Source organism: Dromiciops gliroides, chromosome 3 (assembly GCF_019393635.1).
Source record: "Dromiciops gliroides isolate mDroGli1 chromosome 3, mDroGli1.pri, whole genome shotgun sequence".
NCBI lineage: Eukaryota > Metazoa > Chordata > Mammalia > Microbiotheria > Microbiotheriidae > Dromiciops > Dromiciops gliroides.
In genome coordinates this window covers 106,510,968-106,522,982 of record NC_057863.1, presented here as the reverse complement: position 1 = coordinate 106,522,982, position 12,015 = coordinate 106,510,968, and the positions used below count along the sequence as shown (strand labels likewise).

The following is a 12,015-nucleotide window of genomic DNA, read 5'->3' as shown; positions in this document are numbered from 1 at the left end:
TGACACAGGTCACGAAAATCAGAGGTGGAATGTCTGTGGGTGACATTATGCCAATTTTCAATATCCAGAATATTATGGTACATATCAAATGAGATAAGTGACCACTAAAATACAGAAAGAGGGGAGATTAAAATCCATTCAAAAAAAATGAAGGAAGAACATGTGTTGGCCAGATTATGAAATTAATTTGAATAGCCCACCCACTGAGTTAGTGTACATGTGTAGTATTTTGGACAGGAACTTCTTATTAACAATACTTTGAGCTACAGATTGAAAAGAAAGAAGGTAAAGCGATGACTAGCTTTTGAAAAATTGTATATTTTTAATTATCCCAAAACACACACACACACACACACACACACACACACACACACACACACACACACAGAGGAATTCATTGCATCACCATTTTTAAAGCAAATGTTCATGCTCTGAATGCTAGTTTTGAAATGTTGTTTTGCCCCCCAAGAAGAAAATGACCAATCTGCCACTTTGGAACAACAAATGTGAAGGAGTTATTTTACCTTCCTGCAGTCACAGGAAGTAGAATGAGTGAAGTCATAGCCAATAAGGGTGCAGAGAATGATGAACAAGTATTGGTGACTGTCATTCAAGGAGAAGTAAAATATCTAGATCCTATTGTCCAGAAAACATGCTTTGTTATCCTCTCAAAGCTTATGGACCTATGAGGGGACAAAGACAGACCAGCAGGATTTGCTGATTTTGTCTACAAACACACTGTTTCCTGCATGTTTCTTAGCACCTTTAAGACAAACTTTTGACCTGACAGATGCACAATCTTGGCTTTATCTGAATGTTCAGTAACTCTAAAAACAATTCATCTCAAAAGGGGCCCAGGACATATTCAGTATCTTCAGCAAGAATAGCTCCTTTCAGAGACACTTCCCTGGTTTTCTCCCTGTGGTCACTCACAGTATTTCAATAAAACTTGTGAAACTGAAAATAAATAAATAAATAAGGAAAAAAGAATACCTCCTTTCTCTATAAGTAGCTCCTAAAAAAAATTGGAGTTCTGTCACTCCCTACAGTAGCCTGCTGCTAAGGTGTTTAAACATTACCTAAAGGTATTCTTTCAGAGAGGATAGTCCTAACAATCATACTGGAAATGCCTGGACCCATTTCCATGATCAAGATCTCCAATTAATGATTTATACCAATAGTATTTTTGTATGTGCCATTAATAGTGGTATTCTTTTTTAAAGTTGTTCTGTGCTTACTAAAATATGTATTTTAGCATTTTTCTGTAAAACCAAGGAATGACTCAGTTGGTTTAAGTACAGGTATGTAACAACATGAAAAGCTGACCTACCTGCTTACTCAGAGATTATTGTATAGAAAACAATTTTGCTATACAACAATAGAACAAAGTTGTCATGGTGTCTTTGTTTTTTTTTTATTTGAAACAATTGAAATCTTTAAAGACCATAGCAGTGATTAAACAATGCATATTCTGAATATATGTATATACACACAACACACACACACACACACATATATATATACACACACTATATCATGTTCAACATCAGATTTTAATTTTCCTTCACATATCCCAATCTTAACACATGGAAGGAAAAAAAAAGAATCAAAACTTTTTTGCGTGTGTGGGTAGCCATGACATTTCATTAACCTGTTTTAATACTAAAATGTTTTTCCTACAGAACACAATGATTTCATAAATTGATTTAAATGTACATGCTGGTTATGCATTTTATTATTGTTAAAAAATAAATTTTGTGTAGTAAAAAAAATAAATTCCCCAAAATGATCAAATCATGGATCTAGATGGGGGGAGGGGGAAATGAGGATGGGGTGGGGTTATTGTTTAATGGAATTCCTAATGAAAAGACTACTATTGAGTAGGAACTTTGAAGTGCAAACACTGGAGTCAAGAAAGGAAGGTGTAACTGAACAACTGGGAAGAGCTATATGATAATGTAGAATTAACATTGTAACGGGAAGAGAAAACAAGCATCACCTCAGAACCTTAATGTTTTTAAAATGTGTTGGAAAGAGGTGTAAAATAAGAAAAACAGAAGTACCAGTCATACATTGGTTTTATTCTGAGGATTTGAAGTGGAGAAAGAGAAGGGAGAGTAAAAGCAATACCCTAATAGAGAAAGAAGGAAGAAGGAAGTGCAATTTTTCTCTTTCTCCTACTTGGAGTTCCTGAGAATATGCTAACATGGAGAAAAAAGGTACAGGGAGTGAGCATCAGATGTACCTCATTCATATACAAAATGGACAAAGGAGTATAAACGTGTAAAGAGACAATCACACACAAAAAAGAGTGAAATAAAAATATGTCAAACTTAACAGGGAAACAACTGGGAAAGGGTGATGTGGAATAAAATGGAGGATAATACCAAGGAGGGACAGCTGCAAGCAAAACAAACTTCCTGATGGTGAAGAGGAGAGAAAAAGTGGAGAAACAAAAACAAAAGAAGTAGAAATTAAGGAATATGCTGGATTTCATCTTAAATAACAGTAGAATGGCAGAACAAATTGTAGTATATTCATGTAATTAAATATTATTACCCTGTAAGAACTGACAAAAGATAATTTCAGAGAATCCTCGTTAGTATGAAGGAAGAAAGAGTGAAGTGAGCAGAAGAGGAGAATAATTTATATGTGGAAAGCAATACTGTAAGGAAAAAGTAAAGCTCTGATCAATGCAGGGACCAACCATATCTCCAGACATCACCTTATGATGCAACATGGCCCAGGATGCAGGGGGGCCTTTGGTCTTTTTAAGCTGAAGTTTTTCCAGGTCTCAGTTTGTCTTAGGCAATGCCCACTCAGTAATTAAGGCTAGGTAAAATATCATCCACAGATAAACTTTGCACAAAGACAACAAATAGACAAAAATTGGATATGTATCAATATTTTTGTAACAATCTATTTTCATCTTCAGCACCATTTACACTCTTACTAACATTTTAGTCTCTGGTATGTTAAATGAGGAGGTTAAAATGAAAATTAGGAATAAAGTTGGGAAGTGTACCTGGATAAAACCAAGTATATTGTAGCTTTCAGATAAGACACAATATTAAAGTATTGTGGAATCACTTTAAATGATTTCTCAGTAAAGGCAAGATAGTAAAAGAAAAGAAAATTATGGATAGTATGGCTCTCAAAAAGGTAACTAAGGCAAACATATGACCTACTGCTGCCCTACATGTCTACTTTTTCATCTTTATAAAATCTTTATGAGACTGACCACAATGTGGATTGAGGATCTCTTCAGAGAAAATATTAGAAGGGAAGAGGTAAACTTCCACAAATGATTCTGTAGAACAGATCATGCCATTATGGTCACACTAAAAATATAAAATATAAATAAGATACTGTCACGTTTATTGTTTTTTTTTTGTTGTTTTTTTTTTTTTTTTTTTTTTTTTGTGAGGCAGTTGGGGTTAAGTGACTTGCCCAGGGTCACACAGCTAGTAAGTGTTAAGTGTCTGAGGCCGGATTTGAACTCAGGTCCTCCTGAATCCAGGGCCGGTGCTCTTATCCACTGCGCCATCTAGCTGCCCCCACGTTTATTGTTTATTAGCCCACAAAATCATTTTATTTGACAAAATAAAATGCATTAATAAAGGTTTACTTATACATAAATTTTAACAGTTTTTATTAAACAATAGTTCCTTTTCTGCCCCTTCAAGCCATCAAAGTGTTCAATTATGAATAGGGCATTACTTTGAATTCTTCTAAAGTTGATTTATTTTATTTCTTTAAAAGTATTGTTCAGCCTTGTTCCTTCCTTTTTAAGAGTGCTCCAGGCTCAAAGAGTTCTAGGTTTGAGGCTCACAAGTTGAAAAGGTTCCAAGCTTAACTGCCAAGGAACTGCTGCTCATCTCCTCTGACTTCTCTGGCTTCCTTCAAGCCTCAGGTCCAGGTTGAAGTAGCTCTAAGATTTCAGGACTCCATCCAAAGCCATGTCTATAATATGGCCTGGTCAGAAGACAGGTGAGTTACCTTTGGACATCAATATCCGTGATCCTCGATGGGACCAGAACACTTTTGTGGGCCGAGCTAAACACTTCTTCACTGTCACCAACCCCTTGAACCTTCTTCTGTCTGATCAGGAACTGCATAATGCCCGAACCATTGTGAAGAACTACAAGGCAGGGATTGTGCCCCCTGGGCTGACTGAAGATGAGCTTTGGAAGGCCAAGTATAAATATGACTCAGCTTTCCACCCTGACACTGATGAGAAGGTATTTTTCATTGGCCGAATGTCAGCCCAAGCGCCCATGAATATGATAATCAGTGGCTGTATGCTCACTTTCCACAGGACCATGGCATCTGTGGTATTTTGGCAGTGGGTGAACCAGTCCTTCAATGCTATTGTCAACTACTCCAATAGAAATGGAAATATAAAGGCTACTGAGAAGCAGCTGGGGGTAGCTTACATAGGTGCTACCACTGGGGCTGTGGTCACTGCTCTGGGACTCAAATCCCTCACCAAACATCTACCAAGCCTCGTTGGCCGCTTTATTCCATTAACAGCCGTGTGTGCTGCCAACTGCATCAACATCCCACTGATGAGAGAGAGAGAGATTCTGATGGGAATCCCTGTGACTGATGATTCTGGCCATAAGTTAGGTTATTCTTCAAAGGCAGCTCAGAAGGGCATCTTCCAGGTAGTGATATCTCGAATCGCCATGGCTTTTCCTGCTCTGACCATACCCCCTATAATTATGACAGTACTGGAGAAAAAAGACTTCTTGAAGAGAAGACCGTGGCTCTCAGGCCCCATACAGGTGGGCCTGGTTGGCTTTTTGCTGTTGTTTGCTACTCCCCTGTGCTGCGCATTTTTTCCCCAGAGGAGTTCCATGCTAGTGAAATACCTAGAGCCAGAACTCAGAGCTCAGATCAAGGAGCAGAGCCCAAACACTGAAATTGTTTACTTCAACAAGGGACTCTGAGGAGAGTGGGGTCCATCCCAGTATTCTCTACTCCCACTCCACCTCTAGCTTCCTGCCACTGATTCTGCTGCATCTCAGCTGTGGTTCCTCTTCTGCCTTTCCTAATCTTCTGTCATGCTCTCTGTTCTACCCTGCTCTCAAGGGATATACCTCCAGTATCCACTAAACCTAACAATTGGAGCTTAACCTTTCTCAGGAAGGAGTTGACCCCTCTTCCCATCAAGTCCTAAAGATCAGGGGAAGACACACTGTCATTATTAAGAGTAGTGGTGGAAATTATCTGCCAGGCTGTAACAAGAACCCCAAAAGTAGCCAGTGTAAACTTTCAGGACTTTGTCCCATACTGGATAGTGAGGGAAGTGGCATTATGGGCTAGCAATTGTTTACTCAGCTCCCAGCATCCCTAGGTTTTCTCTACAAACTCAAGGTTAGGAGGGGTGTGGTTCAGAAGAAGAAATTCCCATGGGGACACCCCACCCCCTCCTTCCCATTAGAACCAAGTGTGTATTTGTGTTTGTGTTCCCTTATTGTCTGGGGAGAGTTTTTCTCTTGAATGAGGCAGAGCAGCTGCAGGAAGTACAAGAAGCTGTGAAGAATGTGAGGACCTGGGTCTTCTCCAGTTTAAGAACTCACCTAATTCTTTGCAGGATCCAGGAGGGATGGACTCATACTGGCTCCTCACCCATACCCTGTCCTGTGGAGAACAAAGAACAGGGGCTCACTTGTGAATGTGTACCCACAGTTTAAGTGATTGTGTTTGTGTCTCTGATTGTGATTATAACATGTTTGTCTGTTATAGGTGCATGACTATATTGGAATATCTACGAGGGTCTAATTGTATGAGTCTAACACATCCATGCTTCTATAACTGTATCTTCATATGCTATGCTGTTGCTATCAGAGCCAACATGGTCCTGGGTCCTGGGGAGCCCCTCTCATGAACAGGCATTTTCTGTTCTTTGAGTATCAGGTTTCAAATTAATTCAAAGCCTCTTTTGGTCCATGTTTGATGACTTCTTCAACTTCAGCCTGACCTTGGCCTCTGGACAGTTAGTAGTAATGGGAAATGAGCAGTAGAGGGTATCTGGTGTGGGTGGGTATGCCTATGTATGAACTCTCCATCATTCATCTCAGATAACATAAGACCCTCATTGTCATGATTGGGCTTGTCTCTGCTAGGGGAGAGGAAGTTAAGAGGTACCCCTCCAATCAAAACCCTTCTCACCTATCATTCTGCTTTTTATCTCCCCTTCCTCTTCTCCAAACTACTACCAGCAATGACTCCCATGATGCCTGTTTGTACCCAATAAAATTAATACTTTAAATATATATACTTTTATTGATCCTTTCAGCATGCAAACTGTTCACTTATTGAAGAAACATTTTACAACTATATAGTAAAATGGAGGTAGTCAATGTAAAAGAATCTTAATAAAATAAAAGAACGAGATGGGAAAATTGGTAAAGTGAATATTAGAGTCAGAGAAGGTGTCTATCACAGGGGAATATGTAAGCAGATGGGAGGGAGAGAGGAATTGAGAGTGCAAGAACTACAGGGTCTATTGATGGAACAAAGTCTCAGAGAAAAATGGGATAGGATCAAGGATAAAGGAGTAAGGAGAAAAAGCCTTGGGATGGAAGAAGAGAAGGATGAATTTTTTTTTTAATTTAATAAGCTTTATTAATGAAGGGAGGCTTTTTCCTTTTCCTTTACATCCCCAGCACTTAGCACAGTGCTTGCCACTGCTTGGTACTTTATTTAAATGTTGAGAGTAGGATTTAAGGAAAGGTCATCTGCAGAGAATAAGAGATGGGGCAACACTGGGAACCTCAGGAAAGTGAGGTTTTGGAATAGTCACTACACAGAATACTGTGAAAAGGTATTCATAAATGAAGACTAAAAGAAATTCCTAGTCCTATTGAAAGCCTTGATGAGGGTGTGAAGCAAAGATTTTTCATTGATGAAATTTGCATAGTTTTCTGACTATTTTCAGCAATTTTCTTTCAAGGAGTGGGAGCAGAGTATGCATGGTGGTGAGAATGGAGTGGGAAGAAGATCCTCAAATCTTGTACTGACAAGGCATATGCTAAAGAAGGAAAAGAAAATAACAGATTACACAGTAACAGCAAGAGTATCGTTCAATGACTGATAATGTACTGACTAAGAAAAGAAGCATATAAAAACAGAATAGAGTCCATGAATCAGAATCTGGAATATTCATTAACAAGTTGATGTGTGTTGACAGGTTTTTTTGTACATTTAAAAACATTTAGGGGCAGCTAGATGGAGCAGTGGATAGAGCACCGGCCCTGGAGTCAGTAGTACCTGAGTTCAAATCTGGCCTCAGACACTTAATACTTAACTAGCTGTGTGACCCTGGGCAAGTCATTTAACCCCAATTACCACACTAAAAAAAAAAATTAAAGATGCTTTTTAACAAAAGACAATTGAGAAATTGAGAAAATGAAATTAAGAATATGTACAATGGAAGGAAAGAAAACATAGAAGGGTGTGTGTGTGTGTGTGTGTGTATGCTGTAACGATTGGAATGACACCACCTGCTGGAGACTTACTGTAGGAAATGAGGAGAAGGCACCTGAGGGCAAGACATGTGGCTTTTCTTTGGCATCAGGAAGTGACTTTGGCTTGTGGGAGGAAGAGGTGGCAAGGATGGCGCTCTTTCTCTCTTTCGCCAGGACTCTCGTGGAGAGTGGAGCAGGAACATTGTAGCTCCCTGAGATAGATAGATGAATTTAGGCCTTTCTCTCTCTCTTTACCAAATTCTTATTCTACTTAATAAATGCTTAAAAGTCTAAACTATTGCTAAAGCTTATAATTTATTGGCGACCACTCATTAGATATTTTCGACAGACAAGCTAGAATTTTATCCCTTTACTATATATATAAAAGCTCTGTGTGTGAGACAGAGACAGACAGAAACAGAGACACACAGACAGGCTGACAGAGAGTATGGAACGGCAGCAGAGTGCAATAAATAGAGAGCTGGCCTCAGAAGGAAAAAGACCCGAGTATAAGTCCTGGCTCTGAGATATGATAGCTGTGTGACCCTGTACAAATCACTTGTCCTTTCAGTGCTCCAGACAACTCCGTGAGACTATAAATTGTACAGAAGGTGCAAAAAGTCATTGGTAACAGTATTTCATACACTGTTAACATTTTTACCTACCACAGAATGAACAGAGATTGAAATAAATGTAATGTTGAGGTCTTTGGGGATACTATGAAAATGAAGAAAAAGCAAGATTGAATTTAGAACTCTGGAGTTATTTCTTTCCCTAAACTCAGCACAACCCTGGAAAAAAAATTCCATCTTCATATTACCACTTTTTCCAGTACTATTTTCTATGATATATCTAGCCCAAGAGATCAGTCAAATACTGAAACATATGAAAAGGCAGAATGAAAATTAAAATGTAAACAGTTTGTAAATAAGTTGCATAGTGATATCAAGCGAATAAACAGCCAGCAATAAATTGTGCTTGTAAGTTAGCAAAGCACCTTATGAGAATAATTGCAGTTGCAGTTGACAGCCACTCAGCAAGGTAGATACTACAAGCCATTACTAGCCGCTGTTTTACAGATGTAGAAACTGATGTTCACAGAGGTTAAATGACTTATCTATAATCATAAATCTATTAAGGTTCAGAGGCAGAATTCCAACTTAGGTCATCCTGTGTCCAAGTCCTATATGAAATCCTATACAACATGCTGCCTCTAAACCAAAGAAGCATTTAAGGCAAATGTCAGGAAGAATGTTGAATGGTGAAAGTTTTCAGAAAATGTGGGGAAATTTTTATGATCAAGAAAAGTCATTAAGAAATTGATATGTGTTTGTACATTTAAAAAGATACCTTTTGAAAAAAAGCAAAAGCCCCCCTTTTTAAGGAATCATAGCAGCTTTTAAATTAAAAATAATGCAGGGAAGGCCAGCTTCAATAAAGAAATCTAATTAAGTGTTAATGAAGTCATTTATGAAATATATACAATGGAGAGGAAGAGGAAAAGCTTCAGGGATCCAGAAGGGCAGAAATTTAGAAAGAATTAGGTTTGGCCATAATAGTAACTTAGTCACTCAAGCTACCATATTCTCAAAAAAAGATATGACAGGATTGGACTGTAGGGGAAGAAGACCTTGGGTGCTTTTCTCAATCGTTTTCTTTGGACACAAAAGAAGGGAAAAAATCAAGGTAGAGGATGTCATGGAGAGACCTTGATTAAGGTAATTCATCCACTTGAATGCTATTTTAGATAAAGGTGTTTATCTAAGACTGAGGATAGATATATAATTATGATTTTGTGTTTATAATATGAGATAATTCGGTTTTTTTAGTTGCAATACAAAATCATGGAGAGGAAATCATTAAAAGATCCTGGGGGATAAAGGATTTATCCTTCAGATTCAATCACATAATGTAATGCAAGTCATTGGAAATCAAATTACCAAGTCTTATGATATAAAAATTCAAATTTATCCAAAATCAAAGACAAATAGCTTTATATTTATGCTATATATGTATATACATATATAGTTTATATGCACTTATTTCCTCTTAGATTTAAGCTCATTGATAGCAGAGGTAGTTTCATTCTATGTGTAATATATGTTTCACCAGTGCCTATAGTATAGTACCTGGAAACAATGCATGCTGAATAAAAACTCATTGATTGATTAATTGATGTTGTCTGTAGAGCAGACACCATTTTGTAAGGAAATGACATGATATAGTAAAACAAGCATTAGACTTGGAATCAGGACATCTGGGTTGAGTATTGGCTTTGGAATTAGCTATGTAACACTGGACAATCACTTGACTTCTCTGGATATTTTCTCATGTATAAAATAAAGGTAATGATTATATTATCTACCTGGAAGTTTTATTGTGAGGATGGTGCTTAATAAATACAATCATAGAAGTTCAGAGTTGGATGAGACCTCAGGGTTCATCAAATCTAACCTATGCCTTAATAAGAATCTTTTCTCCAAAACTAAAACCAAAGAAGTGGTTATCCAGACCTAGCTTGAAATTAGGGAGAGCCCTTGACCTCAGTGGCAGTCCATTCTACTTTTTTGATGGCTCTAATTCTTAGGAAGTGTGTTCTTATATATTGATCTGAAATCTACCTCTCTGCAATTTTCAACCACTACTCTTAGATCTGTCTTCTGAGTTGAAGCAGAGAAAGCCTAATATCTCTTCCATATGATAGCCCTTCAAATATGTGAAGATGCTTATCAGATTCCTTCCCTTCCCAAGCATTGTCTTTCCCCAACTTAACAGCTCCATGTCCATCAGTGGATCCTCCTATGACATTATATGTGTTGTTATCATATTGGTATCCATTCTCTGGATGACCTCTCCTTTAACAATATTCTTCCTTTTCTGTTATCTTCAAAATTGAATTGGACAGATGTGGTCTAACCAGGATAGCATACAGCAGATTATCAGCTCGTCTGTACTAAACACAATCTTTGTTAATGTGGTCCATGACACGGTTGACATGTTTAGCTGGACATCTGCTAAAGCCCTCAGAGGACTGTCATACAAATCATTATCTAATCATCTTGTACTTGGAAAGTTTATTCCTTGGATCCAAGTGTAAGGCTTCTCATTTATCCATTTTCTATTTCTTGGCCCTTTGCTCTGGCTGGTCAAGATCTCTTCAGATGCTGCCTCTATAAAATTTACTGGGCTAGCTTGCTATCCCAGATTTGTGTCAGTTAAAAGTTTAATACATATGCCATCTGCATATTATCCCAAGCTAGTAATAAAAATGTTGAATAGCAGAGATCCATGGATAGCTCTCTGGGACACTTCACTATAGACTTCCCTCCAGAGTGACAGAGGATTCAATGTATTCAATCTTTGAACCAGTGCCAAATCGAGCTGCACTATAATCTAGCCCTCATTTGTCCATTTTCTCTGTAATATAAGGACATTAAGAAAGACTTGCTGAGGGGCAGCTAGGTGGTGCAGTGGATAAAGAACTGGCCCTGGATTCAGGAGGACCTGAGTTCAAATCCAGCCTCAGACACTTAACACTTAGTAGCTGTGTGACCCTGGGCAAGTCACTTAACCCCAATTGCCTCACACCAAAAAAGAAAAAAAAAAGACTTGCTGAAATCCAGATAGAATCTACCACTCTAGAAACCCTGTTTAAATAGGAAATGAAACTTTCCTGAAGTGATCTTTGATGTCACCTTGCTGGGGTTCTCAGATCTGAGGAACATTTTACATTCTTAAAAATTATTGAAAGCCCCAAAGAGTTTTTGTTTATGTGGTTCATATCTATCAATACTTACATTAGAAATTAAAGTATCTGAGTATTATGAAAATAGTATTAATGTTGCACATATCCCCTGAAAAGGTTTCAAGGGCCCCAAGAGTGCCCAGACCACACTTTGAGAATTTCTGATTTGATTATCTCATTTCCATAAATCCTTATAGAGATCATTCATAAGGAATCCATTGGTACTTATGTTTCATGAGTATCTTATTCCCCATATGAACCTTCCTCACTAAGCCTTTAGATCAAAAGCCACAATGCTCAGAAACCAGTAGTTGTCAGCATCTAGGGTAACTAGGGATTAGCAACAGCAGCAATGACATCAAGAGGTCAGCACTGAGGGTCAGTTTTCTCTCCATACTGACTCTGGAGTAAAAGTAGACAGGAGGGTGATAAAGAGTCCTGATAGGTAATGCTTTGACATAAACTTCATGGTGGTGACAGAGATATGGTGAGGATAGTAGAGGGAGAGAGGGTCAAAGGTCAGAGTTTCTATCATGTATCCAACAGGGAGATCTTCATAGAGATGAGCTCAGATTATCCATGTCAACCATGGTTAGGATCCTAACAATAGAGAACAATCCAGGCATTTGTTACTTTGAAACAGTCATCATGAGGGTGTCATTGGAGGTGTCAGAACCTAAGTGGGAAGTAGCCATTTCTCCACTTATCCTTGATGGGAACTTGACAATTCCATCCATTCTGAGATTCTAGTAGAGACTCTGTCTGCTCCTGTAGTTGTAGTCTCCGTTCCCTTTC

General features: G+C 38.2%; 1 protein-coding gene across 1 annotated transcript; it reads left to right on the top strand.

The window, feature by feature from the left end:
- The first annotated feature begins 3,959 nt into the window (after positions 1-3,959).
- On the top strand, positions 3,960-4,952 carry LOC122747198 (sideroflexin-3-like). The gene is made up of 2 exons (XM_043993373.1): positions 3,960-4,198; positions 4,319-4,952. Exons 1-2 carry the CDS (start codon positions 3,960-3,962, stop codon positions 4,950-4,952), a joined length of 873 nt encoding a protein of 290 aa, XP_043849308.1.
- The last annotated feature ends 7,063 nt before the right edge of the window (positions 4,953-12,015 follow it).